The sequence below is a fragment of the Trachypithecus francoisi genome, unplaced genomic scaffold (genome assembly GCF_009764315.1).
Source record: "Trachypithecus francoisi isolate TF-2019V2 unplaced genomic scaffold, Tfra_2.0 Lachesis_group3, whole genome shotgun sequence".
Taxonomy (NCBI): Eukaryota; Metazoa; Chordata; class Mammalia; order Primates; family Cercopithecidae; genus Trachypithecus; species Trachypithecus francoisi.
Genome location: NW_022681468.1, coordinates 140,741,228 through 140,768,080, shown reverse-complemented (window position 1 = coordinate 140,768,080; position 26,853 = coordinate 140,741,228). Strand labels below are relative to the sequence as shown.

The 26,853-nt window shown below is 38.6% G+C and overlaps 2 protein-coding genes across 15 annotated transcripts in view; one reads left to right on the top strand and one right to left on the bottom strand.

Moving 5' to 3' along the window:
- FAM227B (family with sequence similarity 227 member B) overlaps positions 1-26,853 on the bottom strand; it is a 303,682-nt gene that overhangs the window by 4,032 nt on the left and 272,797 nt on the right. For 4 of the 6 annotated variants that reach the window (XM_033190154.1, XM_033190158.1, XM_033190155.1 and 1 more), the window contains 2 exons: positions 2,914-2,991; positions 1,726-1,800 (listed from right to left, as the gene is read on the bottom strand). The exons of 1 other annotated variant lie outside the window; for it this stretch is intronic. In XM_033190154.1, coding sequence (XP_033046045.1) covers positions 1,726-1,800; positions 2,914-2,991 — 153 coding nt within the window. The remainder of the gene's footprint in view (positions 1-1,725; positions 1,801-2,913; positions 2,992-26,853) is intronic. One more of the 6 variants, XM_033190157.1, reaches the window with a different exon arrangement.
- Positions 1-26,853, top strand: part of GALK2 (galactokinase 2) — a 224,774-nt gene that overhangs the window by 180,739 nt on the left and 17,182 nt on the right. For 8 of the 9 annotated variants that reach the window (XR_004432003.1, XM_033190171.1, XM_033190164.1 and 5 more), the window contains one exon: positions 10,292-10,439. The exons of the other annotated variant lie outside the window; for it this stretch is intronic. Coding sequence is in view for 7 of the 8 variants with exons in the window: in XM_033190171.1 (XP_033046062.1) it covers positions 10,292-10,439 (148 nt within the window). In the remaining variant the exon portion in view is untranslated. The remainder of the gene's footprint in view (positions 1-10,291; positions 10,440-26,853) is intronic. 9 annotated transcript variants of the gene reach the window in all.

The window sequence follows — 26,853 nt, the reverse complement described above, 5'->3', positions numbered from 1 at the left end:
TTGAATGGTTGAATTCAGGAAGCAGCAGGAACCTTTCCAGAGATGTAAGAATGAGGGGAGAAGCAATGGTAGCTAGGCAAGGAAGGATAGAAACTTGAGACAAGGAGAAACATTAGTAAAGGTAACACAGATGAGAGAAAGAGAAATGGAATAAAGGATATATAAGACTATTAACTTCACTGGCAATTTTCAAGTGAAATACTTAACAACTATTTTTCCATGAAATTGGCAGGAAGTAAAATTTTCTGCAAATCCCAAATACACGTTGCTGAAGCAGCCAGTTTAGATGAGCTATTTAACTCCTTGCCAGGCCTATCCGAGGTGTCTTCAGCATTTAGACCAGGGCACCCCTGAAGGCAGCGTGGGATTCCTTAGTCGGAGGTTCTCTTGCATTTGTGCTCTGTGACTGGCACATGCCCCCTCACTCATTCTCTCTCTGCTTATTCTCTCTCTGCTTGTCTTCCCAAGCTGGGTTTCCTCCTCACTGATTGCTCTTTAGGCCTCACATTTTTCCTTCCATGCTTGTCTCAAATCTGGCTCTTACCGTGTCAATTCTCAGTAACACCTTCTTAGAATCTCCTTGAACTGCACAGTATCCTTAGAATCTGTCTCATTTCACTAAGTTAAAATCACTCCCTCTTCCAAGTCACTCTTCTAGTTTACAATCTCCCCTCTTAAAAAAAATAAGTTTTATTGAGATATATGTTACATACCATAAAACTGACCCATTAAAGTGTATGTACAGTTCAGTGGTTTTAGTATATTCATGAAGTTTTATAACATTACTAATCCTCCCTCTTTCTGATTGCCTTTCCTCTCGTGAATATCTCTTTTCAAGATTACAAATGGAAGCGCATACACTGTGCCTATAACTTTAACAAGCACGTGGGATTTATATATCCAAATACGTATTTTTCAACAATGTGCCATTGCATTAAACATATTTGAATACTTCTTGTGAGTTACTCTGAAAATTGTCCTACATTCTTCCACATATTCTCAGTGGTGAAAATTCTTGTCCTGTGTGGGTTGATCTTTGGAAACTTGTAAGAGTCACCTGGAATGGAACCTTATAACAGGTGTTGTGAAGCAGAAAGCTGGGTGATAAAGTTTTTGGTGAAAAGTGAGATAAGATCCTAAAGTAATGGGTTTAATTTTCTCATGTGACTGGAAAACTAGTTTGTAAGTTCTAATAGTATTTAGAAGTATGAAGTGTGGCTGGCACAAAGTTAGAGTCTCCCTAGGGGGCTTGTTTGAAGGCTGGACTTGTCTGATACTTCTTATTCTGCACGTGCTTGTGGGTGTGTTGTAAGAAGTAGGTTAATCTCAATACTTTATAGTTTTTCTTCTTATGGTTTAATTTATAAAATAAATAAATGAGTCCCTTCATTGAGGAAAAATGTTTATATGCATAGGGGAAGAAGGGAAATAAAAAACTAGCCCAAGAGAGACCAGCTAAATCGATTGTTTTTCTAGTTTACAACTTTCATAGGATGGGGCACGTTTATCGGTTTATTTTGAAAAGGACTTGAGCTTAAGTCCTATGGCTGGAGAGGAAAAAGTAGATGATGATAATGTTTAGCGATTCATTAAATTATCAGAGTAGATTATTTTGTGATTAAAGAAAGTTAACTAGAAAACTTTTTTTGCAGTTTTGTGGTTTTATGTAACATCTTTTCAATTAAAGATGATCTTAAGCACTACCAAGTTGAATAAGAGACAAACCTATCAAGCTCCTTGTCAATTCTTTCCTGCTGCCATTTTAGAAGTTTTATTTCTTCATTAATTCTGAGTTTTTCCCTATAAAGTCAAAATTTGAAGTTAAATTTTAAAATAATGCAGGCATTACTAATTGGAAAAGAATAAATCAATTTACTGATATACATGTGTTAATAAAAGCCCTCGACAAACCAATTCATTCCCTCCCTATGCACTATTTAGTGTAAAGAATCCCTCAGCACATTCCCTCTTACAAACATGTGCCGACGGTATCGCCCACCACGCCTGAGGACAGCTGGACTCTACCTTCTGCTACCACGGGGACCCTCTAGAAAGGTGTCCATCCCTGTTTTTCCCACGAAGTGCAGGAAGTCTAAGGGGTATGTGTATGTGGACGTACACATGCGTCTGTGGGTGGGTGGGCGGGAGCGAGGGGAATGGGAACCCTTGGAAAACGGGGGTGCAGGCTTTTAGATCTGCCCACTGGATAGGACATAACTGGTGGTCCTCCATTTACCTCTCTTGGAGGTGCTCCTTGGACAGCAGGAGGCACCCAAAAGGGAGGATCATCTTTTCTCCTCCTAAAGGCAACGACATCTCAAGGCAGTAACCTTGATAGCATGGACAGAAGAACTGGACCCTGCCAATTTGTTCTTGTAAAAATTGATGGATATTCTCTCATTAACCCATTCCTAGCTTCCTAGCACCTAAGATTACCATGACTGACCACAAGCAATTATTTAAATTAAGTACAAATAACTGAAAACGTTCCCCCAAGAAAACATTTCAGGAAGGACTTTGCTGTCTTGATTTCCTTGCTTGACACTAGCCCGGCTGCCACCCCAGCTCCAGGGAATTCTTTCTACTGCAGGGAACATTTCTGCTAGTCTTCCAGGGCTTATCTTTGTAAATGAATGATACTCCAATCTCCATTCCCTGGAGCTCTTGCCTCTTCCTGTTGGGGTGCACCCCTCCAGTCACACCAAGCAAAGCTTTCCTTTCTTCTGTCCCTCTCACTTGCCATGGTTCCATGGTTACAACATACACCCTTGACACTTACCTGAAAAGAATCTCTGAGTCTGTAAGATGCTCAGACATGACTCTCATGATTAACATAAGGAACTTAGTTTAGATTATTTCTGTTTCCAGCTCTAAAAAAGTATTATATTTAACAATAGTATAGCATCAACTTACATCCTAAAATCCTTTTGGTTCCTTGCAAATTGTCTTTTTGCCTCCTTTATAACATCACGGTATGTTGGAGCAGGTAGTGTGCTAGGCTTATTATTAAGGAATGATTTTCAATTAGGAACATTTGGGAAGTAAATAGTACCCTTCACAGAGGGACCAAGGGGACTGTGTGACCTTCATTTTTCAGTAATGAAGAGTCTCAAGTATAATCATGAATATTATGTCTGGAGTTACACCCAGAGGACTGAAAGAAGGCAACACCACTTTAAACTTCTCCCATTATCTCAACCATAGCAACCATAGGGCACTATGATTTAATAGTTTCATAAATCCTGTAATTACCTTACCTTTTGTGTGTCTTTATTTTAAAAGCAGCAACTTGTTAAATGTAAATACTAAAAATTACCAAAATATTAAAAATGTACCAAAATTCATTTTTTTCTTATTTATTTATTTTTGAGACAGGTTTTGCTTTGTCACCCAGGCTGGAGTGTGGTAGCATGATCATAGTTTACTGTGGCCTCAAACTCCTGGGCTCAAAGAAATCCTCCTGCCTCAGCTTCCTAAGTACTTGTAGACAGGATCTGCTCTCTTGCCCAGACTGGTCTTTCACTTCAAACTCCTGGGCTCAAGCAATCCTCCTGCCTCGGCCTCCCAAAATATTGGGATTATAGGCATGAGCCACAACACCCAGCTTTCATTTTCACATATACTGAGAACCTTAAAGACTCTTTACTTCTAAGAGGCTTTGGGGGTAACTGGCAGCATGTGTGGCTGCCTTAGTTAGCCTGGTTTCTGCTCTCTGCTCAGAAGAAAGGTGGTAATCAGAATGTCCAAGTATGCTGCTAAAGAAGCTGGGTTCCTCTGTCCTGTCTGTTTCTGGTACAGCCTGTGGATATGTCCTAACCTTGGCCTTAACCCATGCCTGATCTGGCAAAGCAGCCACTTCCCTTTTGAAGTGGCAATTGACCAGTATTGGCCAATATTAGCAAGGAGACAAGCTCCTCCGCTTGTGTTAAATGAGGACCTTAGCCTCGGTGTTAACACTAGGAGCTCTTAAACTTCTGCCATCACTAAGATATAGGGGATGAACTGTCCTCTTACAGCCCTGCTCCCATTGTGAAACTTCAGTATTACCTCTTTCTCTGAATGTAGTTTGCCCATTTTTTAAAAAACTTTATTTTCTGTTTCAAGGCTGTTGCTGATGCTCATTTTATTTATTTTTCACTAAGTATTTTATTCATTTATTTGAATAATTTATTTTTCGCTTGGTACTTTTTAAAAAATAGTTTCAACTTTTATTTTAGATTCAGGAGGTACATGTGCAGGTTTGGTGCATGGGTATATTTCATGATGTTGAGGTTTGGGGTACGAATGATCCTGTCACCCAGGTAGTGCACAGAGAACACGATAGTTTTTCAACACTTGCTCCCCTCCCTTCCCTTCTCTTATAGTATGCAGTGTCTACTGTTGACACCTTTATGTCCATGAGTACCCAATATTTAGCTCCCACTTATAGTGAGAACATGTGGTATTTGGTTTTCTGCTCCTGTGTTATTTACTTAGGATAATGGCCTCCATCTGCATTCATGTTGCTGCAAAGGAAATGAGTTCATCCTTTATTTATGAACATGTAGAATTCCATGGTGTATATATATTACATTTTCTTTATCCAGTCTGCCATTGGTGGGGATCTACGTTGATTCCATGTCTTTGCTATTGTGAATAGTGCTGCAATGAATATATGAGTACATGTGTCTTTTTGGTAGAATAATTTATTTTTCTTTTGAGTATATACTCAGTAATGGGACTGCTGGGTCGAATGGTAGTTCTGTTTTAAGTTCTTTGAGAAGTCTCCAACTACTTTTGACAGTGCCTGAACTAATTTACGTTCCCACCAACAATGTATAATCATTCCTTTTCTCTGCAGCCCATCAGCATCTGTTGTTTTTTGACTTTTGAATAATAGTCATCCTGACTGGAGTAAGATGATATCTCATTGTGGTTTTCATTTGCATTTCTCTGGCGATGAGTGATGCTAAGCATATTTGCATATGTTTGTTGGACACTTGCATGTCTTTGTTTGAAAAGTGCCTGTTCATATCATTTGCCCACTTTTCTTTTTTTTTTTTAGTATTATACTTTAAGTTCTGGGATACATGTGCAGAACATGTAGGTTTGCTACATAGGTATACACGTGTCATGGTAGTTTGCTGCACCCATCAACCCATCATCTACATTAGGTATTTCTCCTAATGCTATCTCTCCCATAGCCCCACTCCCCCGAGAGGCCCTGGTGTGTGATGTTCCCCTCCCTGTGTCCATGTGTTCTCATTGTTCACCTCCCACTTATGAGTGAGAACATGTGGTGTTTGGTTTTTCTGTTCTTGTGTTAGTTTGCTGAGAATGATGGTTTCCAGCTTCATCCATGTCCCTGCAAAGAACATGAACTCATCTTTTTTATGGCTGCATAGTATTCCATGGTGTATATGTGCCACATTTTCTTTATCCAGTCAATCATTGATGGGCATTTGAGTTGGTTCCAAGTCTTTGCTATTATGAACAGTGCTGCAATAAACATATGTGTGCATGTGTCTTTACAGTAGAATGATTTAGCATCCTTTGGGTATAGACCCAGTAATGGGATTGCTGGGTCAAATGGCATTTCTAGTTCTAGATCCTTGAGGAATCGCCACATTGTCTTCCATAATGGTCGAACTAATTTACACTACCACCAACAGTGTAAAAGTGTTCCTATTTCTCCACATCCTCTCCAGCATCTGTTGTTTCCTGACTTTTTGATGATCACTATTCTAACTGGCGTGAGATGGTATCTCATTGTAGTTTTGATTTGCATTTCTCTAATGACCAGTGATGATAAGCTTTTTTTCATATGTTTGTTGGCTGCATAAATGTCTTCTTTTGAGAAGTATCTGTTCTTATCTTTTGCCCACTTTTTCATGGGGCTGTTTTCTTCTTGTAAATTTGTTTAAGTTCCTTATGGATTCTGGATATTAGCCCTTTGTCGGATGGATAGATTGCAAAAATCTCCCATTCTGTAGGTTCCCTGTTCACTCTGCTGACAGTTTCTTTTGCTGTGCAAAAGCTCTTTAGTTTAATCAGATCCCATTTATCAATTTTGGCTTTCATTGCCATTGCTTTTGGTGTTTTAGTCATGAAGCCTTCCATGCCTATGTCCTGAATGGTATTGCCTACAGTTTTAGGTCTTACATTTAAGTCTTTAATCCATCTTGAGTTAATTTTTATATAAGGTGTAAGGAAGGGATCCAGTTTCAGCTTTCTGCATATAGCTAGCCAGTTTTCCCAACACCATTTATTAAATAGGGACTCCTTTCCCCATTGCTTGTTTTATCACATTTGTCAAAGATCAGATGGTTGTAGATGCATGGCATTATTTCTTAGGCCTCTGTTCTGTTCCATTGGTCTATATATCTGTTTTGGTACCAATGCCATGCTGTTTTGGTTACTGTAGCCTTGTAGTATAGTTTGAAGTCAGGTAGTGTGATGCCTCCAGATTTGTTCTTTTTGCTTAGGATTGTCTTGGCTATGTGGGCTCTTTTTAGGTTCCATATGAAATTTAAAGTCGTTTTATTCCAATTATGTGAAGAAAGTTAATGGTAGCTTGATGGGGATAGCACTGAATCTATAAGTTACTTTGGGCAGTATGGACATTTTCATGATATTGATTCTTCCTATCCATAAGCATGGAAAGTTTTTCCATTTGTTTGTGTCATCTTTTATTTCATTGAGCAGTGGTTTGTAGTTCTCCTTGAAGAGGTCCTTCACATCCCTTGTAAGTTGGATTCTTAGGTATTTTATTCCCTTTGTAGCAATTGTGAATGGGAGTTCACTCATGATTTGGCTCTCTGTTTGTCTGTTATTGGTGTATAGAAATGCTTGTAATTTTTGCACATTGATTTTGTATCCTGAGACTTTGCTGAAGTTGCTTATTAATTTGAGGAGATTTTGGGCTGAGATGATGGTGTTTTCTAAATATACAGTCATGTCATCTGCAAACAGAGACACTTTGATTTCCTCATTTCCTAATTGAATACCCTTTATTTGCTTCTCTTGCCTGGTTGCCCTGGACAGAACTTCCAATACTATGTTGAATAGGAGTGGTGAGAGAGGGCATCCTTATCTTGTGCTGGTTTTCCAAGGGAATGCTTCCAATTTTTGCCCATTCAGTATGATATTAGCTGTGTTTGTCATAAATAGCTCTTATTATTTTGAGATACGTTCCATCAATGCCTAGTTTATTGAGAGTTTTTAGCATGAAGGGCTGTTGAATTTTGTCAAAGGCCTTTTCTGCATCTATTGAGATAATCATGTGGTTTTTGTCGTTGGTTCTGTTTATGTGATGGATTATGTTTATTGATTTGCATATGTTGAACCAGGCTTGCATCCCAAGGATGAAGCCGACTTGATCGTGGTGGATAAGCTTTTTGATGTGCTGCTGGATTCTGTTTGCCAGTATTTTATTGAGGATTTTTGCATCGATGTTCATCAGGGATAATGGCCTGAAATTTTCTTTTTTTGTTGTGTCACTGCCACGTTTTGGTATCAGGATGATGCTGGCCTCATAAAATGAGTTAGGGAGGATTCCCTCTTTTTCTATCGTTTGGAATAGTTTCAGGAGAAATGGTACCAGCTCCTCTTTGTACTTCTGGTAGAATTCAGCTGTGAATCCGTCTGGTCCTGGACTTTTTTGGCTGGTAGGCTATTAATTGCTACCTCAACTTCAGAACTTGTTATTGCTCTATTTAGGGATTCAACTTCTTCCTGGTTTAGTCTTGAGAGGGTGTATGTGTCCAATAATTTATCCATTTCTTCTAGATTTTCTAGTTTATTTGTGTAGAGATGTTTATAGTATTCTCTGACGGTAGCTTGTATTTCTGTGGGATCAGTGGTGATATCCCCTTTACCATTTTTTATTGCATCTATTTGATTCTTCTCTTTTTTTTCTTTTAGTCTGGCTAGTGGTCTATTTTATTGATCTTTTCAAAAAACCAGCTCCTAGAATCATGGATTTTTTGAAGGGTTTTCGTGTCTCTTTTTCAGTTCTGCTCTGATCTTAGTTATTTCTTGCCTTCTGCTAGCTTTTGAAGTTGTTTGCTCTTGCTTCTCTAGTTCTTTCAATTGTGATGTTAGGGTGTTGATTTTAGATCTTTCCTGCTTTCTCTTGTGGGCATTTAGTGCTATACATTTCCCTCTACACACTGCTTTAAATCTGTCCCAGAGATTCTGGTACATTGTGTCTTTGTTCTTATTGGTTTCAAAGAACATCTTTATTGCTGCCTTCATTTCGTTATTTACCCAGTAGTCATTCAGGAGCAGGCTGTTCCTGTTTCCGTGTAGTTGAGCAGTTTCCGTGTAGTTGTGCAGTTTTGAGTGAGTTTCTTAATCCTGAGTTCTGATTTGATTGCACTGTGGTCTGAGAGACTGTTTGTTATGATTACCATTCTTTTGCATTTGATGAGGAGTGTTTTACTTCCAATTATGTGGTCAATTTTAGAATAAGTGCGATGTGGTGCTGAGAAGAAGGAAGAATGTATATTCTGTTGATTTGGGGTGGAGGGTTCTGTAGATGTCTATTAGGTCTGCTTGGTCCAGAGCTGAGTTCAAGTCCTGGATATCCTTGTTAATTTTTTGATTTGTTGATCTAATATTGACAGTGGGGTGTTAAAGTCTCCCACTATTATTTTGAGGGAGTCTAAGTCTTTTTGTAGGTCTCTAAGAACTTGCTTTATGAATCTGGGTCCTCCTGTATTGGGTGCATATGTATTTAGGATAGTTAGCTCTTCTTGTTGCACTGATCCCTTTACTATTAAGTAATGCCCTTCTTTGTCTCTCTTGATCTTTGTTGGTTTAAAGTCTGTTTTATGAGAGACTAGGATTGCAACCCCTGCTTTTTTTTTTTTTTTTTTTGCTTTCCATTTGCTTGGTAAATATTCCTCCATCCCTTTATTTTGAGCCTATGTGTGTCTTTGCACAAGAGATGGGTCTCCTAAATATAGCACACTGATGGGACTTGACTCTTTATCCAATTTGACAGTCTGTGTCTTTTAATTGGGGTATTTAGTCCATTTACATTTAAGGTTAATATTGTTATGTGTGAATTTGATCCTGCCATTATGATTCTATCTGGTTGTTTTGCCCACTAATTGATGTAGTTTCTTCATAGCATTGATGGTCTTTACAATTTGGCATGTTTCTGCAGTGGCTGGTACCGGTTATTCCTTTCCAAGTTTAGTGCTTCCTTCAGGAGCTCTTGTGGGGCAGGCCTGATGGTGACAAAATCTCTCGGCATTTCCTTGTCTGTAAAGGATTTTATTTCTCCTTCACTTATGAAGCTTAGTTTGGCTGGATATGAAATTCTGGGTTGAAAATTCTTTTCTTTAAAAATGTTGAATATTGGCCGCCAATCTCTTCTGGCTAGCAGGGTTCCTGCCGAGAGATTCACTGTTAGTCTGATGGGCTTCCCTTTGTGAGTAACCTGACCTTTCTCTCTGGCTGACCTTAACATCTTTTCCTTCATTTCAACCTTGGTGATCTGAGAATTATGTGTCTTGTGGTTGCTATTCTCAAGGAATATCTTTGTGGCATTCTCTGTATTTCCTGAATTTGAATGTTGGCCTGCCTTGCTAGGTTGGGGATATTCTCCTGGATAATATCCTGAAGAGTGTTTTCCAACTTGGTTCCATTCTCTCTGTCACTTTCAGGTACACCAATCAAATGTTTGGTCTTTTCACATAGTCACATATTTGTTGGAGGCTTTGTTCGTTTCTTTTCACTCTTTTTTCTCTAATCTTGTCTTCTTGCTTTATTTCATTGAGTTGATCTTCAGTCTCTGATATCCTTTCTTCCACTTGATCGATTCGGCTATCGATACTTGTGTATGTTTCACGAAGTTCTCTTGGTATGTTTTTCAGCTCTGTCAGGTCATTTATGTTCTTCTCTAAACTGGTTATTCTAGTTAGCAATTCATCTAACCTTTTTTCAAGGTTCTTAGCTTGCTTGCATTGGATCAGAACATACTCCTTTAGCTCACAGGAGTTTGTTATTACCCACCTTCTGAAGCCCACTTCTGTCAGTTTATCAAACTTATTCTCCGTCCAGTTTTGTTCCCTTGCTGGTAAGGAGCTGTGGTTCTTTGGCAGAGAAGAGGTGTTCTGGTTTTTGGAATTTTCAGTCTTTTTGCACTGGTTTCTCCTCATCTTCATGAATTTATCTACCTTTGGCCTTTGAAGTTGGTGACCTTTGGATGGGGTCTCTGAGTGGACATCCTTTGTGTTGATGTTGATATTATTCCTTTCTGTTTGTTAGTTTTCCTTCTAACAATTAGGTCCCTCTGCTGCAGGTCTGCTGGAGTTTGCTGGAGGTCCGCCCCAGACCCTGTTTGCCTGGGTATCACTGGCAGAGGCTGCACAACAGTAAAGACTGCTGCCTGTTCCTTCCTCTGGAAGCTTTGTCCCAGAGGGGCACCTGCCAGATGCCAGCCAGCTCTGGTGAGTTTCTTAATCCTGAGTTCTGATTTGATTGCACTGTGGTCGGAGAGACTGTTTGTTATGATTACCATTCTTTTGCATTTGCTGAGGAGTGTTTTACTTCCAATATGAGGTTAATTTTAGAATAAGTGCAATGTGGTGCTGAGAAGAAGGAAGAATGTGGCGCTGAGAAAAGGAAGACACATCTGTAGGAGGTGTCTGTTGGCCCCTACTGGGAGGTGCTTCTCAAGTCAGGATGCACAGGGGTCAGGGACCCACTTGAGGGAGGCAGGCTGTCCCTTATCAGAGCTCTAATGCTGTGCTGGGAGATCCGCTGCTCTCTTCAGAGCTACCAGGTATGGACATTGAGGTCTGCTGAAGCTGTGCCCACAACCGCCCCTTCCCCCAGGTGCTCTGTCCCAGGTAGGTGAGGGTTTTATCTGTTAAGTCCCTGACTGAGGCTGGTGCCTTTTTTTCAGAAATGCCCTGCCCATAGAGGAAGGAATCTAGAGGCAGCGGCAGCCTTGCTGAGCTGCAGTGGGCTCCACCCAGTTCGAACTTCCCGGAGGCTTTGTTTACACTGTGAGGGTAAAACTGCCTACTCAAGCCTCAGCAATGGTGGACGCCCTTCCCGGCACCAAGCTTGAGGGTCCCAGACTGCTGTGCTGGTACAAGAATTTCAAGCCAGTGGATCTTAACCTGCTGGGCTCCGTGGGGGCGGGACCTCCCGAGCCAGACCACTTGGCTCCGTGGCTTCAGCCCCCTTTCCAGGGGAGTGAATGGTTCTGTCTCACTGGTGTTCGAGGTGCCACTGGGGTATGAAAGAAAACTCCTGTGGCTAGCTTGGTGTCTGTCCAAACAGCCGCCCAGTTTTGTGCTGGAAACCCAGGACCCTGGTGGTGTAGGCACCGGAGGGAATCTCCTGGTTTGCAGGTTGCAAAGACCATGAGAAAAGCGCAGTATCTGGGCTGGAGTACACGGTACAGTCCCTAATGGCTTCCCTTGGGTGGGAGAGGGAGTTCCCCGAACCCCTTGCGCTTCCTGGGTGGGGCATGCTTTGCCTCACTCTCCTTGGGCTGCACTTACTGTCCAACCAGTGCCAATGAGATGAACCAGGTACCTCAGTTGGAAATACAGAAATCACCTGCCTTCTGGGTCAATCTCGCTGGAAGCTGCAGACTGAGCTGTTCCTATTTGGCCATCTTGCCAGCAAAATCCTTGCCCACTTTTTAATGGGGCTATTTATTATTTGTTTGTTCAGTTCTTTAGGTTCCTTTTAGATTCTGGATATAAGACCTTTGTTGGATGCATAGTTTGTGAATATTTTCTCCCATTCTGTAGATTGTTTATTGACTATGTTGATGTTTTATCTTACTGTGCAGAAGCTCTTTAATTAGGTCCCATTCATCAATTTTTGTTTTTGTTGCATTTGCTTTTGAGGACTTAGTCACAGATTATTTCTCTATGCCAATGTACAGAATGGTGTTTTCTAGGTTTTCTTCTGGGATTCTTATAGTATGAAGTCTTACATTTAAATACTTAATCCATTTTGAGTTAATTTTTGTATATGATGAAAGGAAAGGGTCCAGTTCCAATCTTTGGCAGATGGGTGGCCAGCTATCCCAGTACCATGTACTGAGTAGGGAGTCCTTTCCCCATTGCTTATTTTTGTTGACTTTTTTGGAGATCACATAGTTGTAGGTGTGTGACTTTATTTCTGAGTTCTCTATTCTGTTCCATCAGTCTTTGTGTCTGTTCTTGTACCAGTATCATGCTGTCTGGGTTACTGTAGCCTTATTGTATAGTTTGAAGTTGAGTAATGTGATGTCTCCAGCTTTGTTCTTTTTGCTTAGGATTTTTTTTTTCTTTTTTTGCTATTTGGGCTTTTTTGGTTTTATGTGAATTTTAGAATAGTTTTTTCTAATTCTGTGAAAAATTACATTGGTAATTGGATAGAAATAGCATGGAATCTGTAAATTGCTTTGGGTAGTATGGCAAGTTTAACAGTATTGATTCTTCCACCCCATGAGCATAGGATGTTTTTCCATTTGTTTGTGTCACCTATGATTTCTTTCCACAGTGTTTTGTAGTTTTCCTTGTAGAGATCTTGCACCTCCTGGGTTAGATGTAGCTGTGATTACAGGTGTGCGCCACCATGCCTGGCTATTTTTTGTATTTTCAGTAGAGATGGAATTTCATCATGTTGCCCAGGCGGGTTTCAAACTCTTGAGCTCAAGTGATTTGCTCACCTCAACCTCCCAAAGTACTGGGATTACATGTTTGAGCCCCTGTGTCTGGCTGAGATCTTTCTAACTTTTTGAGGTAAGCATTAATGCTATAAACTTTTGTCTTAATGTGGTTTTTGCTGCATCCCAAAAATTTTGGTATGTTGTGGTTCTGTTTTCATTTCTTTTAAATATTTTTTTCCTTTCTGCCTTAATTTCATTGCTTACCCCAAAGTCATGCAGGGACAATTTGTTTGATTTTCATTCAATTGTGTGGTCTTGGGAAATCTTTTTGGTATTGACTCCTATTTCTATTTCAAGAATATGGTTGGTAAGAGTTTGGTTTTTTGAATTTATCAAAACTTGCTTTATGGCCGAGCTTGTGGTTGATATTAGAGTATGTTCTGTGTGCAGATGATAGCAATGTATATTCTGTGGTGAATGGGTGAAGTATTTTGTAGGTATCTCTTATGTCCTATTGGTTAAGTGCCTGAATCATGTCCTGAGTTTTTTTGTTGGGTTCTGCCTGGATGATCTGCCTTAGATTGTCAGTAGGGTGTTGAAGTTCCCCCGCCCCATTATTGTGTGGCTATTTCTTTTGGTATGTCTAAAAGTAGTTGTTTTATGAATCTCGGTGCTCCAATGTTGTGTGCATTTATATTTAGGATAGTTAAGTCTCCTTGTTGAATTGAACCCTTTATCATTATGTAATACCCTTTGTCTTTTTTTGACTGTTGTTGGTTTAAAGTCTGTTTTATCTGGTATAAGAATAGTGACTCCTGCTCTTTTTTGTTTTCCTTTTGTGTGACAGAACTCTCTCCAATCCTTTAATGTGAGGTGGTGTTGTTACATGTAAAAAGGGTCTCTTGAAGACAGCAGATGGACTGATCTTGTTCTTTTATCTACCTTGCAACTCTGTGCCTTTTCAGTGGAGCATTTAGACTGTTTGTATTCAAGGTAATAATTAATATGTGAGGCTTTGGTGCTATCGTGAAGTTGTTAGCTTGTTGCTTTGTAGTTTCTACTGTGTCACTGGTTTATAGTATCTGTGGTCTATATATTCAAGGGTGTTTCTGTGGTAGAAGGTATCCTTCTTTTGTTTTCTCTTTTAGAATTCCCTTAAAGATCTCTTATGAGACGGGTCTAGTGGCAATGAATTCCCTTAGTGCTTGCTTGTCTAGAAAAGATTTTGTTTCTCCTTTGCTTATGAAGCTTAGTTTGGTGGAATATGAAATTCTTGGTTGGAATTTCTTTTCTTTAAGAATTCTGAAAATAGGCCCCCAATCTCTCCTGGCTTATAAGTTTCTGCTGAGAAGTCTGCTATGGTTTGAAGGTGTTCCCTTTTTACAAGATCTGGCTTTTTTCTCTATCTGCTTTTAAGATTTTTAAGATTTTTTCTTTAGCACTGATCTTGGAAAGTCTGGTGAGTATGTGCTTTCGTGATGTTCATTTTGTATAGTATCTCGCAGGTGTTCTCTGGATTTCTTGAATCTGGTTGTCTGCGTCTCTAACAAGATAACAAGACTAGGGACACTTTTTGAATTATTCCTTCAAATATGTTTTCTGTGTTGTATACTTTTTCTCCTCTCTCAGGAATGCCAGTAATTTATAGGTTTGGTCACTTTACATAATCCTGTATTTCTCAAAGATTTTGTTCATTTTTCTTAATTCTTGTTTTTTTTTTTAAATTTTGTGTCAGATTTGGTTATTTTAAAAGACTGGTCTTTAAGCTCTGAAATTTTTTCTTCTGCTTGGCACAGTCGATTGATAAAACTTTCAACTGTGTTTTGAAAATTTTAATTGAGTTTTTCAATTCCAGAAGCTCTGACTGATTTCCTAAGATGTGTATCTCTTACTTCATTTCCTGAATTGATTTAGGAGTTTCTTTGTGTTGACTTTCAACACACTCCAGTGCCTGTGGTTAAGGCTGTTGAGCAAGATGGAAGAGTGACTGTATTTTCACTTACATGAAAATAGCTCTACCCAATACAATTTTATTTGTTGCTTGACAGAGGCCATCCTAGGACGTTTCTACCCAGTTAAGGCCTCATTTTGAGATAAGATTTGTTTCCATTGTGTTCCTGAGGGCAACTCACTTTACTCCAGAAGAGAAATGTAATAGTGATGTATGTATATTCAAACAGTAACTAACTGAATGGCCAGTTTATCCACTGGAATTTCCTGCTTTCAACTTATTGTTCTGGCAACCTACAGTCTGAAAGATAGCATTGTCTTCAGGTATCACATGATATCCATGAGATCTGATCACACTACACAAATTACCCTGTATTCAGGAATTTCCTAAATGACATTGCTGGAATAGGTGTCCATATGAACTACAGTTTTACTGATATGAATCAATTCTGCATGGTATTATTTAAAAATAAAACATCCTTAGGCTGAATCCAGGTTACTTTCAAATTTTGGCTTTGAGATTTCATTCTGCATGGTAATATTTTTTATCATTTAATAAACATTCAATATTAACACACTAGTCCTCAAATCTAAAAGGAAAGTAGTGGAAGCCTCATTTTAAATAATTGAAGCAGGGAAGAACTAAACCTTATGAAATCTCATATTGAATGTTTTAGCATGACTTAAAAATATGATTGTACAAAGAATATTATAGAAGCATTAATGTAATCAAAAGAAAATTACCATAATCCCATTCTCCAACAAATAAAAATTATTTTCATTTTTCTGTGTCTTTCCATCTGTTACATACAAATACATATTTTACAATATTGTTATAACGGTATGGTTGCTTTCTTTACCCAACATACTATCATGATTTCTTTATGCATTCAAGTTTTATAATAATTATTTTAATGTTTGCAAAAGGTTACAGTGAGTGTACATACCTAAGGTGCTCTATTTCCCTGATAATATAGCATAGTACAAACTTTGTTGTGTTTCTTTATGTGAAATCACCAATTTCTCCTCTCATCCCCAGTTGTGTGTTCCAATATGACACTTTCCCCACAAGGGCCTAGCAAAGGAGGACTGTAATTCTTTTATCTGAAATCCCTCTGAATTCGAAGGAAAGATAGCCCTGGTCTTGCTTAGCTAGGACTTGGAGTGATACACATGATTGAAAATAGAGGTGGTGGTCCTATTCACTACATAAACAAGAAGTCTGCAGCCTCAGTCGTGCCAGGTTTCCATCTTTATCGCTTTTCCTCACTTTGGCTGTCACAGACTGTGAAGGAGTCTGGCAGCCTTCAAATAAAAGGTTCAGCAATCTTCCTGAAATGACTGAAACTTGAAGGTATCAAGTTACTTTCAATGCCCGCCTTACTCCCTCCTGCTACATCAAGTGATTGAATGCCTAAAATCTTTTCTGAGTAAAAGTTGCAGAAAATTGAATATCATTCTTCTTGTAGAATGATTAATACAACCAATGATACTCTTCTTCTAAAGTATAAATGGTGTTGAGCTGCTTAAACTTATTTGCATACAGCTATTACCTGCTACTATTTAATTTCTTCCTCAGGTGCCTGTTAGAACTTCAAAGATTTTATTTTTCTACAAAGTTATTGTGTTCTCTTGAGTATCGCTTCCACGATTATTTGTGAGGGAGGTGATATATTTGTCACTTTGAACAAATTTTGGATTTTCTTTGACTTGTACATTTATTATATACTATTGGTATTGAAACCAAGAATTATGTTTTCTTTTTTTTTTTTTTTTTGAGACACAGTCTCGCTCTGTAGCCCAGGCTGGAGTGCAGTGGCGCGATCTCCGCTCACTGCAAGCTCCGCCTCCCGGGTTCACACCATTCTCCTGCCTCAGCCTCCCAAGTAACTGGGACTACAGGCGCCTGCCACCACGCCCGGCTAATTTTTTGTATTTTTCGTAGAGATGGGCTTTCACTGTGTTAGTCAGGATGGTCTTGATCTCCTGACCTCGTGATCCGCCCGCCTCGGCCTCCCAAAGTGCTGGGATTACAGGCGTGAGCCACCGCGCCTGACCATTTTATTTCTTATAAAGTGTTAATTTTGAACATACGACTTTATTGAAATGAACTGGGTAGACATATGTTCCTTATAAACTCATTCTAATTGTAAAATTTGGTCATGGGTGTACATTTGTGCTGTATAATGAAGTTCTGGACTGTATGATGTTGGTGTTCACGGAAATCTTAGCATTTTCTTGTACAACTCAGTGGTGATGGTTTTCAGTTGATATCTGTTGATGTGTGTTGATGAGTATCTTAACTTTTATTCTTTTTAGACACTTAAAACCATAATTTTTTTCCCAATTAGAAAAAAACAGAATACTTAGACCCTATAAATTATGAATAATGGTTATATTCTACTCCTTGGGGATGAATGTGGCAACATGTTTTTCAATTCCACCACCTGAATTGGCCTCATACTCTATATTCCCATGCACTACTACATGGTTAGCCACTGAATGGAAGATTTATTTGGGTACAAATAACATAGTCCTTTTCTGGGACTTCACAACAGTACTTGGGATGTAACTAACTAAGACCTTCTCAACTCAAGACTCTGGGGTTTTTCATCTCCCTTTATAATCACAGATTATTGGAGAAACCAAGGGGTCTTAGAAATTGTAGGATCAAATTTAATTATGTTAGAAATGAAGAAATGGAAGCTTCTAGAAGTGAAGTACGTTGCCTTTGAGAGACTGAGTGCCTGTGAGAGACTCAGGAAAAGAATGGCCCAGGGGCAAATTTCATACTTATTTGCCAAAAGTATTGTCCTAGAATTGAAACCAAGAGGTTAATTTGATCAGGTCTGCCTACCCTGCTTGCTTTTGGTCACTTGCTTTTTGTTATTTTATTTTTCTTTTCCTTTTTCCATAAAGCTGAAAGCCATGCTGCTGAACGCAAAACTTAACCTTTACTGGCTACTTGATAGATAACATTCATAGTTCACTAAAACAACACTTCTGTTGCTTTTCAGAAACTTGGGCCAGCTCCTGTCCAATTCAAACTAGTTGAGACCACCAACCCTTGAGCTGGGCCTGTGCAAGTGCGCAACAAGTGGCCTTTTGACCTTAGAGGGCCAAAAATTCTACCCTCAGGTTGTGCTAACTCGATTTTGTATACATATATCCTACAAAATGCTATGAATCCTGACTATGCTTGCACAGAATGAACCTGTTACTTCATTTTCCCCATTGCCAATCACCTTTCCCTACACCTTAGGCCACCCCATTTCCCTAGCCCAGAAATATCCCTAAGCCTTATTTTAGGGGAAGTGGATGTGAGAGCTGTTCTCCTGCCTCCTTGGTTGGCAGCTTTGCCAATAAATCTTTTCTCTTTTGCAAAACCCATGTCACAGTGATTGATTCACTGTGCATGGGCTGAACAGACCTGGACCTCAGTGATAACAGAATGAAGCTTCAGGAGGCTTTGCTGTCTACCTTGTATGCCCTAGAGATAGTCTTTGGAGTATTCTCAGAGTTGTTTCTGAGCATCTCAGGCTTAAGGTGAAATGCCCATTATATACATAATGCTAATTGTATAACAAGTAAAAGGAAGCTAGGCAGCAAGCTGTGGCCAGAATTGCCTACTTTATACACTAAAATTCACTTAGTTTTTAATCCTAAAAACTAAATTACTGAAATAAGCTTATTAGCATGTGGCCTAATATGATCTTAAAGCAGTTATATTCTGTTTAATGTTTACCTTTGCCTATATGTAAAATATTGTAATGTTAGATTTGTAGTTTACCCAACATCCATGTATCAAAAAGAATTTTTTTTTAAGTTTATAAGCCCATGTGACTTATTCTATAGGAAATAACATTGTTGGACTCTTACCCAGATTCTAAATGGCCTAGAATTATATGTAAAATAGGATTGCAATTCTAGTAAGTTTCACTATTTAATACATCATTAGCAGCAGTTTTGTAGTATACTCAGGAAATTGAGGGAACAGGGCAGTTGAAAACATTAACACTTATTCAAGTAAAATAATTCAACAAAATTGCCAGGATTTTATTAGGCATCGAGACACAAAAATAAGTAGAGACATGGTGTTTTGCCATTAAGAAATTAGTAATAATGAGAAGTGACAACAGTGTTGAAATAGGAGACAGAAGAACTATAACATTTAGGAATAAAGACTGTAATAGCTTAGTGATCTGTGCTTTTAGTGCAGGGTTGTTTAAAAGTGGATGAAGGTGCTTTTCCATTCTACTATAGCATTCTATGCATAGGACAGATTACTGATGACCCTACTTCCTGTCTTTGCTATTGGATTGCTTAGCACCCTTGTACTAGTACCAGTGCTGGTATGTAACAGGTATTTGGTAAAACAAACAGCAAATGTTTACTGTTCTTTGTCTACTAAACAAGTATTCCTATTAGTATCTAGGTGCAATTGAGTTATAGATTTCATCCTGAGAAGCTTAGTTATTACCATAAAGTTAATTAGTTTTTGCTATATTGTTTAAGAAGTCAGAGAAGTATTGATAACCTTCAATGAAAACTTCCATTAAAATGGATAACATTGGCTAGGGATGGTTGCTCACGCCGGTAATCCCAACACTTTGGGAGGCTGAGGTGGGTGGATCACCTGAGGTCAGGAGTTCAAGACCAGCCTGGCCAACATGGTGAAACCCTGTCTCTACTAAAAATATAGAAATTAGCTGGGCATGGTGGCAAATGCCTGTAGTGCCAGCTACTTGGGAGGCTGAGGCAGGAGAATCACTTGAACCTGGGAGGCAGAGGCTGCAGTGAGCTGAGATTGCGCCATTGTACTCCAGCCTGGGTGATAAGAGCGAAACTCTGTCTCAAAAAAAAAAAAAGGTTAACATAAAAGGTTTTAGTACTTCAAATGATCAGCTTTAGTTATCTGGAAAATTTAATTATGGGCCACAGTTCACTCCCTGATAAGGCTGGATAAACAAGTTGTTGATTTATAGAAATTCCAGCATTTTTATAATTTATGTCCTTTAATAGAGACAGCTCCAAGGGTTGCTTCATTCACCCCTCTACCCTCCACAAAGCTATTCCAAATAAATATACAAACTTTGGGTTTGCTTTACAAAATACATGTTCAAGACAAGTTCCCTAGCTCTCTGCTTGAAACTTAATTGAATATCCAAGTCCTTCATATAAAGATAGAATTTCTGGAACTCCCACTTTGAAATTTGATATATCACTAAAAAAACAGAAAACAGATACATGTGAGGCAACCACAAAAAGGAGCCAATTTCATTTTTCCTTCAATAAACAGGACTTTAGCTCTAAACTAGAATATAGGTTTCTACTTTCTGAAATTTTAGAGCACCTCACAGAGGTTAGAAGTGATTTTTGTGGGGCGAATACATGGTAATAGAGTAGGTTTTGTTTACTTTCTCCTTTGCCTGTCCACCTCCTAAGAGAGTAGGTTGGGAGAACACAAAATTATCATCCGATCAATATTTACTTGAGGTATTGCTTTTGAGTCCTAAATTCCAAGCATTCAAAAGGTTTGGCTTTTCCACCTGATGTTATTGACCAACAATATTTATAGCAAGAGGGTTTTTACCCCAGCCTTTGATAATCACTTAAACTATTTGAAAATGAAGTTTTCTTCTCTTATTTGATACAAATGTGGCTTTACCACATTTCTCTTAAATTGAACAAACCAAGCTATTACTAACTCTCCAGAATGAGAATTCATATTTCCCCCCTTATTTTTCTGTTGACTCATGTTTATAATCTAAAGCCCAAATTGTGCTTTAAAAAATGATATAACTCACTCCCTGGAACCTGATTACCTAAAGCAACTTAAGTCTTTGATTTAATTCACTAGTTAGTGTTAATAACAAGTTGGTGATTTGTAGTCTGTATCTTGTGTATTTTATTAAAAGAAAATCCCTAACTAGAACTTAAACTGAGTTTGTAAGAAAAAATAGCCAGATATTGCATTTTTAAAATTGTCTCTGGCTCAAGGTGGCTGACAATACTTACAATACTCATACTCACTGATGTGAAACAAAACCCCTTTGTTCATCAAGTTCTTATAAAATTATTATTTTCATTTTCATTTTAAAACTCAACCTCCCCTCTTAACTGGCAGAGTTTATAAAAGGAATAAACTAGCAATTTACTCATCAAAGTTTAGAATAGCTTCAAGTGTAAGCCATCTAAAAATAAAATAAAATGTCTTTCTCTTTTCTGAGAGCAAAATTTAAATACTTGGTATATCCTTTATTTTACTATGCCTTCCCAATATTTTTATGTTTATACTCTATTACTTAAGTTTTAAATGCATTTTTAAAAATCTGAAATTGGTTCCTTTATGGAATCCCTGGGGGCCAAGTAGAGGAGTTATTAGGTTATTTTAGGTATTTGATATATGGTAGCATCAAAGGGAATTAAGCAGAGATTCAGTGATCAGAAATATTCTAACTGTAAAAAGGCAATCACAGACTTTTAGACAGAGGTAAGTTACTAATAGTCATTGACCTCTAGTGACCTCTGGGCTTATACAGAGAGTGACTAGCTTTTTTCTATGGGTTGAAACCATGTGTATGGATCAAAACGCTGCATGTTGCTGAAAGTATTTTTCTGTAAGCAAAAACGATAAACAAAACAAAACACAGAATAACCCAAAACTAGAATGAAAGGAGAAAAAAAATCTAACCAAAACAAAATGAGAGGGAGAATTTAAGAATTTAGATGGGGGCCGGGCGCGGTGGCTCAAGCCTGTAATCCCAGCACTTTGGGAGGCCGAGGCGGGCGGATCACGAGGTCAGGAGATCGAGACCATCCTGGCGAACACTGTGAAACCCCGTCTCTACTAAAAAATACAAAAAACTAGCCGGGCGAGGTGGCGGGCGTCTGTAGTCCCAGCTACTCGGGAGGCTGAGGCAGGAGAATGGCGTGAACCCGGGAGGCGGAGCTTGCAGTGAGCTGAGATCCGGCCACTGCACTCCAGCCCCGGCGACAGAGCGAGACTCCGTCTCAAAAAAAAAAAAAAAAAAAAAAGAATTTAGATGGGAAAGTAACTTTGTTGGTAACTTTGTTGGATGGATGAATAAGGTAATATGTAAACTCTTAAGCCCCTAAACTTCTAAAATTAGAAGGCTGCACGTGACAAAGTAAAATACAGTTCTGTGTGTGTTGGCTGTCTGATATCCCTAGGTGGCATATCAAGTTCTATAGAGTAAATTAAACTTTTCTTCTTATTCAAGGCAGTGTTGTTCATAGTACTTTCTGTGACAATGGAAATGTTTGACGTTTGCATTGTCCAATAGTCACATATGGTTAATGAGCACTTATACTTAATTTAATTAATTTAAATAACCACACATGGCTAGTGGCTACCATACTGGACAGTGCAGGTCTAGAATGATGACAAACATCATAAATATCTGTGTGCACATACTTATATCTCTTTGAATTTTCCTCTAAATAATATATATTGCATTTTGGGTAATGTTGTAAAAGTATCATTGACTATATCACATACTAATTCTCGATCTATTAAACACTGTTAAGTTTTTACTTGGAGATGCTACCAAGGTTATAAGAATAGTGGGGGAAAGCAAATAGTTAAACTGTCTTTTATGGGCTAGTTCCACAAAACTGAGCTTAAAAGTAAGAACAAATCATTCATCTCTTAAAACAACAGATTCAGAACCCCTAACTGTGATTTGTCTTTTTCCATAATCTAATTTTTTACTTTGGTGGGTCTTCCTGCACCATTTGCCTTTTATAATCCCTAACACTCAGGAAGCTTCGCTCTTATTTGCTCCAGGGTGAGCATGACTTTTCCTTTCCTAACAGTGCTCTCTGAGATATGCAAGCCAAAGGCAAAGTGAGCTGGGCCAACAGTAGGGATAAATGAGAGTGAATAAGTACAAAGGAGAGACTGCTGATAGGCTCATCCTAATCCACTGCATGGAACAGGTTTCTCCGTGTGCATCACATTCCCCCTTAAAAGCATGTTATTAAGGCCACCATGTACCGCTAAGCACATACATGCTACACAGTTCTTAGAGGAACCACACTGGCCAGTGCATAACCTACTCAACCATATGCTGTGGTTTGATCTCTATCATCAATGAATTTTTCTCATTCTCTCCTATAGAAATTATCCATTGTGTAGATCATTTATTTTTGTTAGCCTTGTTTGCAACTATTTGAATTCATGTAGTAGAGAAATAAGAACAGCATAGGTACAGTGTGTGATTATACACTGGTTCTATACAAATAAAATATTTAGAGTTTTAAATGTCTTCCACACAATGCAAAAATGACTACTAGCTATGGAATTGTTAGTTTAATTCAGTACTTAGCCACTCCTTTTAGATCATGTTAAAGTCTTTCCCGGAAGATATGGAAAGAAGATATGGCCAATTCCGTCCAAACTCTAGAGCATGCAACTCTAAGTCATGACAGCAAATGAGATCTTACCATAGGACAATGTTGATTTTTTTCTAAAACATATAATTCCCATATAGTTTTTTAAAATCTGCTTCCATCTAATCGACTATTGGAGATCTAGAAGAAAAGTAGTGAGCAATCAATGGATTGTTTTCTCTGTAATGGTGAGAACTGAAACTAACACGCATACTGTCCCAAGTTGGGTTTTCCAGAAAGCGGACCTAGAGACAGAGATCAGCGTGTAGGACGGTTATTTGAGTGCTCTTGGAATCAGCACCTGTGGTTTCAATGGAATAAAGTAACATCGGGCAGACAGAAAAGTTGAACTGTGATAACAGTTCCAATGGATGTCTCAGCTGACCCTATAGTGGGTCTGAAGCTCAGATGACTCTTCAGAATTGTTCTGAATTGGGGCCAATGGGCCATATCTTTATATTTCACCTTAATCAGTGGATGTGGGCTAGCTTGGGAAGGGAATATGGTCTAGTTGTCTACTGCTATATAACAAACAACCTCAAACTTAGGGGTATAAAACAACTCTGATTTATATTATTACCTCTGTAGTTCCAGGTGTTGACTGGGCTCAGCTAGGCTATTCTAAGATGGAGTCTATCATGTAGTTGAGGTCAATTGTTGGCTGGGACTGGAGTCATCTCAAAGATTTCCTCATTTATGTGTCTGGGGTTGATACTTGCTGTGGCCCATCCTCAGCTGTGCTAACCGGAACATGGACTCTCCATATGGTCTGAACTTCTTACTAATACAGCAGCTAGTTCCAAGACTAAGCATCCCAAAGGCAAGAGTGAAACAGGCAGAAGCTGTCAAGCCATTTATCACCTTGTCTCGAAGTTACGAAGTCACACTCTAATGGTTGAGGAAATGACAAAAGACTGTCCAAATTCAAGGGCAGTGGACATTGGTGCTATCTCTTGATGGAAGAATTGGTGAGGTCACATGTAATAGGAGCATTTGGGAAGGGCAATATTGTTATGGCCTCTTGAAAAATATAATCTGCCATAGGACTCACCTTAAGTAAGTCCACTATTATCAGCTGAGGAAATCCTTGTAGGCTACTGGTAGCCAAGGGTCTTCTGCCTTCAGTATTGTCCCACCCCAGCAGCTGAAGAATGTCTTTTATTTTTCTTTATCTAGGCTTCAGAGCATCTACCTTATTTATTTTCCTGTTCCTGTGTTATGCATAATTTTTTGTCTCTATGTTTAATAATATTGAGAGTAAGCAAAAATAACTTAGTTGCTTGCTCCAGAACATCCTTTTCCCTGAAGATAAGACTGTGAACAAACTAAAATAGCTTGCTCATCACAGTTCACTTGAAGACCTTTGCTCCACTGGTCCCTCCAATCCAAAATTATAATATCATAACCTCTACCGAATCCCAAGTGCCATTCCCTATCTTGCAAAGCCTGCCTCAAAATCACCTACCTCAGGTCTTAAAACCCCATAAATATCCTCCTGGAATTTCTCGGTTTTGAGACATTCCTAAAGCTCTGTTATATTGGTGTTCTGTCTTACTGCAATCAGTGTATTCAACTTAGCTTTGCTTGGTCAACAAGTTATTCTGGTAGTCTTTTAGGGGAGTCAACAGCAGACAATGGCAAAAACAGTATCTAAGCATTCTTTTTCTTAGTGCAGCTTCAGAAGAACTTGGTTCTATGGTGAGTTGACGAAATGAGAACGTCATCATTTCAGGGAAAAATGGAAATAGTTGCCAATTCAGCCACTGATAGTGTGGAAAGTCAAATTCCTCCAACAAAATCATAGGGACTTGACATTTATTTAGTCCAACTCATTTGCTTAACATGAATGGAGAAGAGGCTCAAATTTGGGCTCAAATTAGAGTAAATTTTTTTCCTATACTGCTGAAGAGTCCTCAGAGGTTTTATGTTTCCTCTCTGATCCTCATCTTCCTTCTTCCTTTCTGTTTGGGATCACACTGTGTCTCCATTTTTCCTCTTTTCAGACAATGAGAGGAAGTATCAATTCTCCATCATATTTTGGCAGAGAAAGTCTTTTATCTCTGTGTTGCCACAGGATTTTTAGGCCTGTATGTTTTGAACAAAAATGTATTTTTTAAAGATCTCATTTTTCATCAAGTTAACATGTGCTTTCTATTATCTGAAAAATCTCATTAATGGATAATTTTATGACATTGACAGCCAATTTTTGAAGTTGAAGGAAAATGGAAAATAAGGGTTTTTTCTTTTGTAAAATCTCATAAATAATGGAACAAACTTTCTTGCAGTATAGGCTTTCCTATTCACTTCACCCAGAGTATTTTAGAAGGACTGAGGGAAAAAAGATATTTTACCTTGTATATATTGGAAAAATAACTAGATGGGAGGGTTCTGGATTTGATGGTTTTTTCAGATATTTGTATTTCAGCTAATTTATCCTTTTAAAAATGTGATTGCATTACCAGGTTCTTACCATATATTAATTAAGTAGTCATTGACTTGAAATGAAAAATACAATTGATAGTCACTTTGATAATAACTTACAAGTTGTTATTCACATATTGGTTAATGGGAAAAATATGTGTGTTCATGTGATGAAGATTATTGGAAATCATTATATAAATAATGGTAAAAAGAATACAAAGCTGGTGACACTTCTGGAGTCTCAGAGTTCTTTTTTTCACTGTTGACAATTTTCTTCTCCCACATCACAGATAATTCACAACAGATTATTTCTTTGCATAGCTTTTATTTTTATGCTAGGATAAGTGCTGATATATCTCACATTATTTTCTTTTCTTTTTTTTTTTTTTTTGAGGCGGACTCTCGCTCTCTCGCCCGGACTGGAGTGCAGTGGCCGGATCTCAGCTCACTGCAAGCTCCGCCTCCCGGGTTCACGCCATTCTCCTGCCTCAGCCTCCCTAGTAGCTGGGACTACAGGCGCCCGCCACGTCGCCCAGCTAGTTTTTGTATTTTTAGTAGAGACGGGGTTTCACCGTGTTAGCCAGGATGGTCTCGATCTCCTGACCTCGTGGTCCGCCCGTCTCGGCCTCCCAAAGTGCTGGGATTACAGGCTTGAGCCACCGCGCCCGGCCTATCCCACATTATTTTCAATTGTTGAGTTTAAACAAGTCATTCCTGGACACTATTTACATGTTTAAAAAGTCTGTGTATGCATGTGTGATAGTGGAAGCATGTGTTTATAGTAACAATGTACTCATTATGACACTACATTGAGTTCAGATTTTTCTTTTTTTTTTTTTTTTTTTTTTCATTATTGTTCTTTATAGCTTGTAGCTTTTTTAGCTCTTGTTTCATACATTATTGTCATTTGCATTTCATTGACTTTTTAATAGTAAAACTTTTAATTCTTTTTTTTTTTTTTTTTTTTTATTATACTTCAAGTTCTAGGGTACATGTGCATGACGTTTATATCATGTATAATCCCCAATGCAATCCCTCCCTCCTCCCCCTCCCCATGATAGGCCCCAGTGTGTGATGTTCCCCTTCCCGAGTCCAAGTGATCTCATTGTTCAGTTCCCACCTATGAGTGAGAACATGCGGGTTTGGTTTTCTCTCTTGTGATAGTTTGCTAAGAATGATGGTTTCCAGCTGCATCCATGTCCCTACAAAGGACGCAAACTCATCCTTTTTGATGGCTGCATAGTATTCCATGGTGTATATGTGCCACATTTTCTTATCCAGTCTGTCACAGATGGACATTTGGGTTGATTCCAAGTCTTTGCTATTGTGAATAGTGCCGCAATAAACAAACGTGTGCATGTGTCTTTGTAGTAGAGTAATTTATAATCCTTTGGGTATATACCCAGTAGTGGATGGCTGGGTCATATGGTACATCTAGTTCTAGATCCTTGAGGAATCGC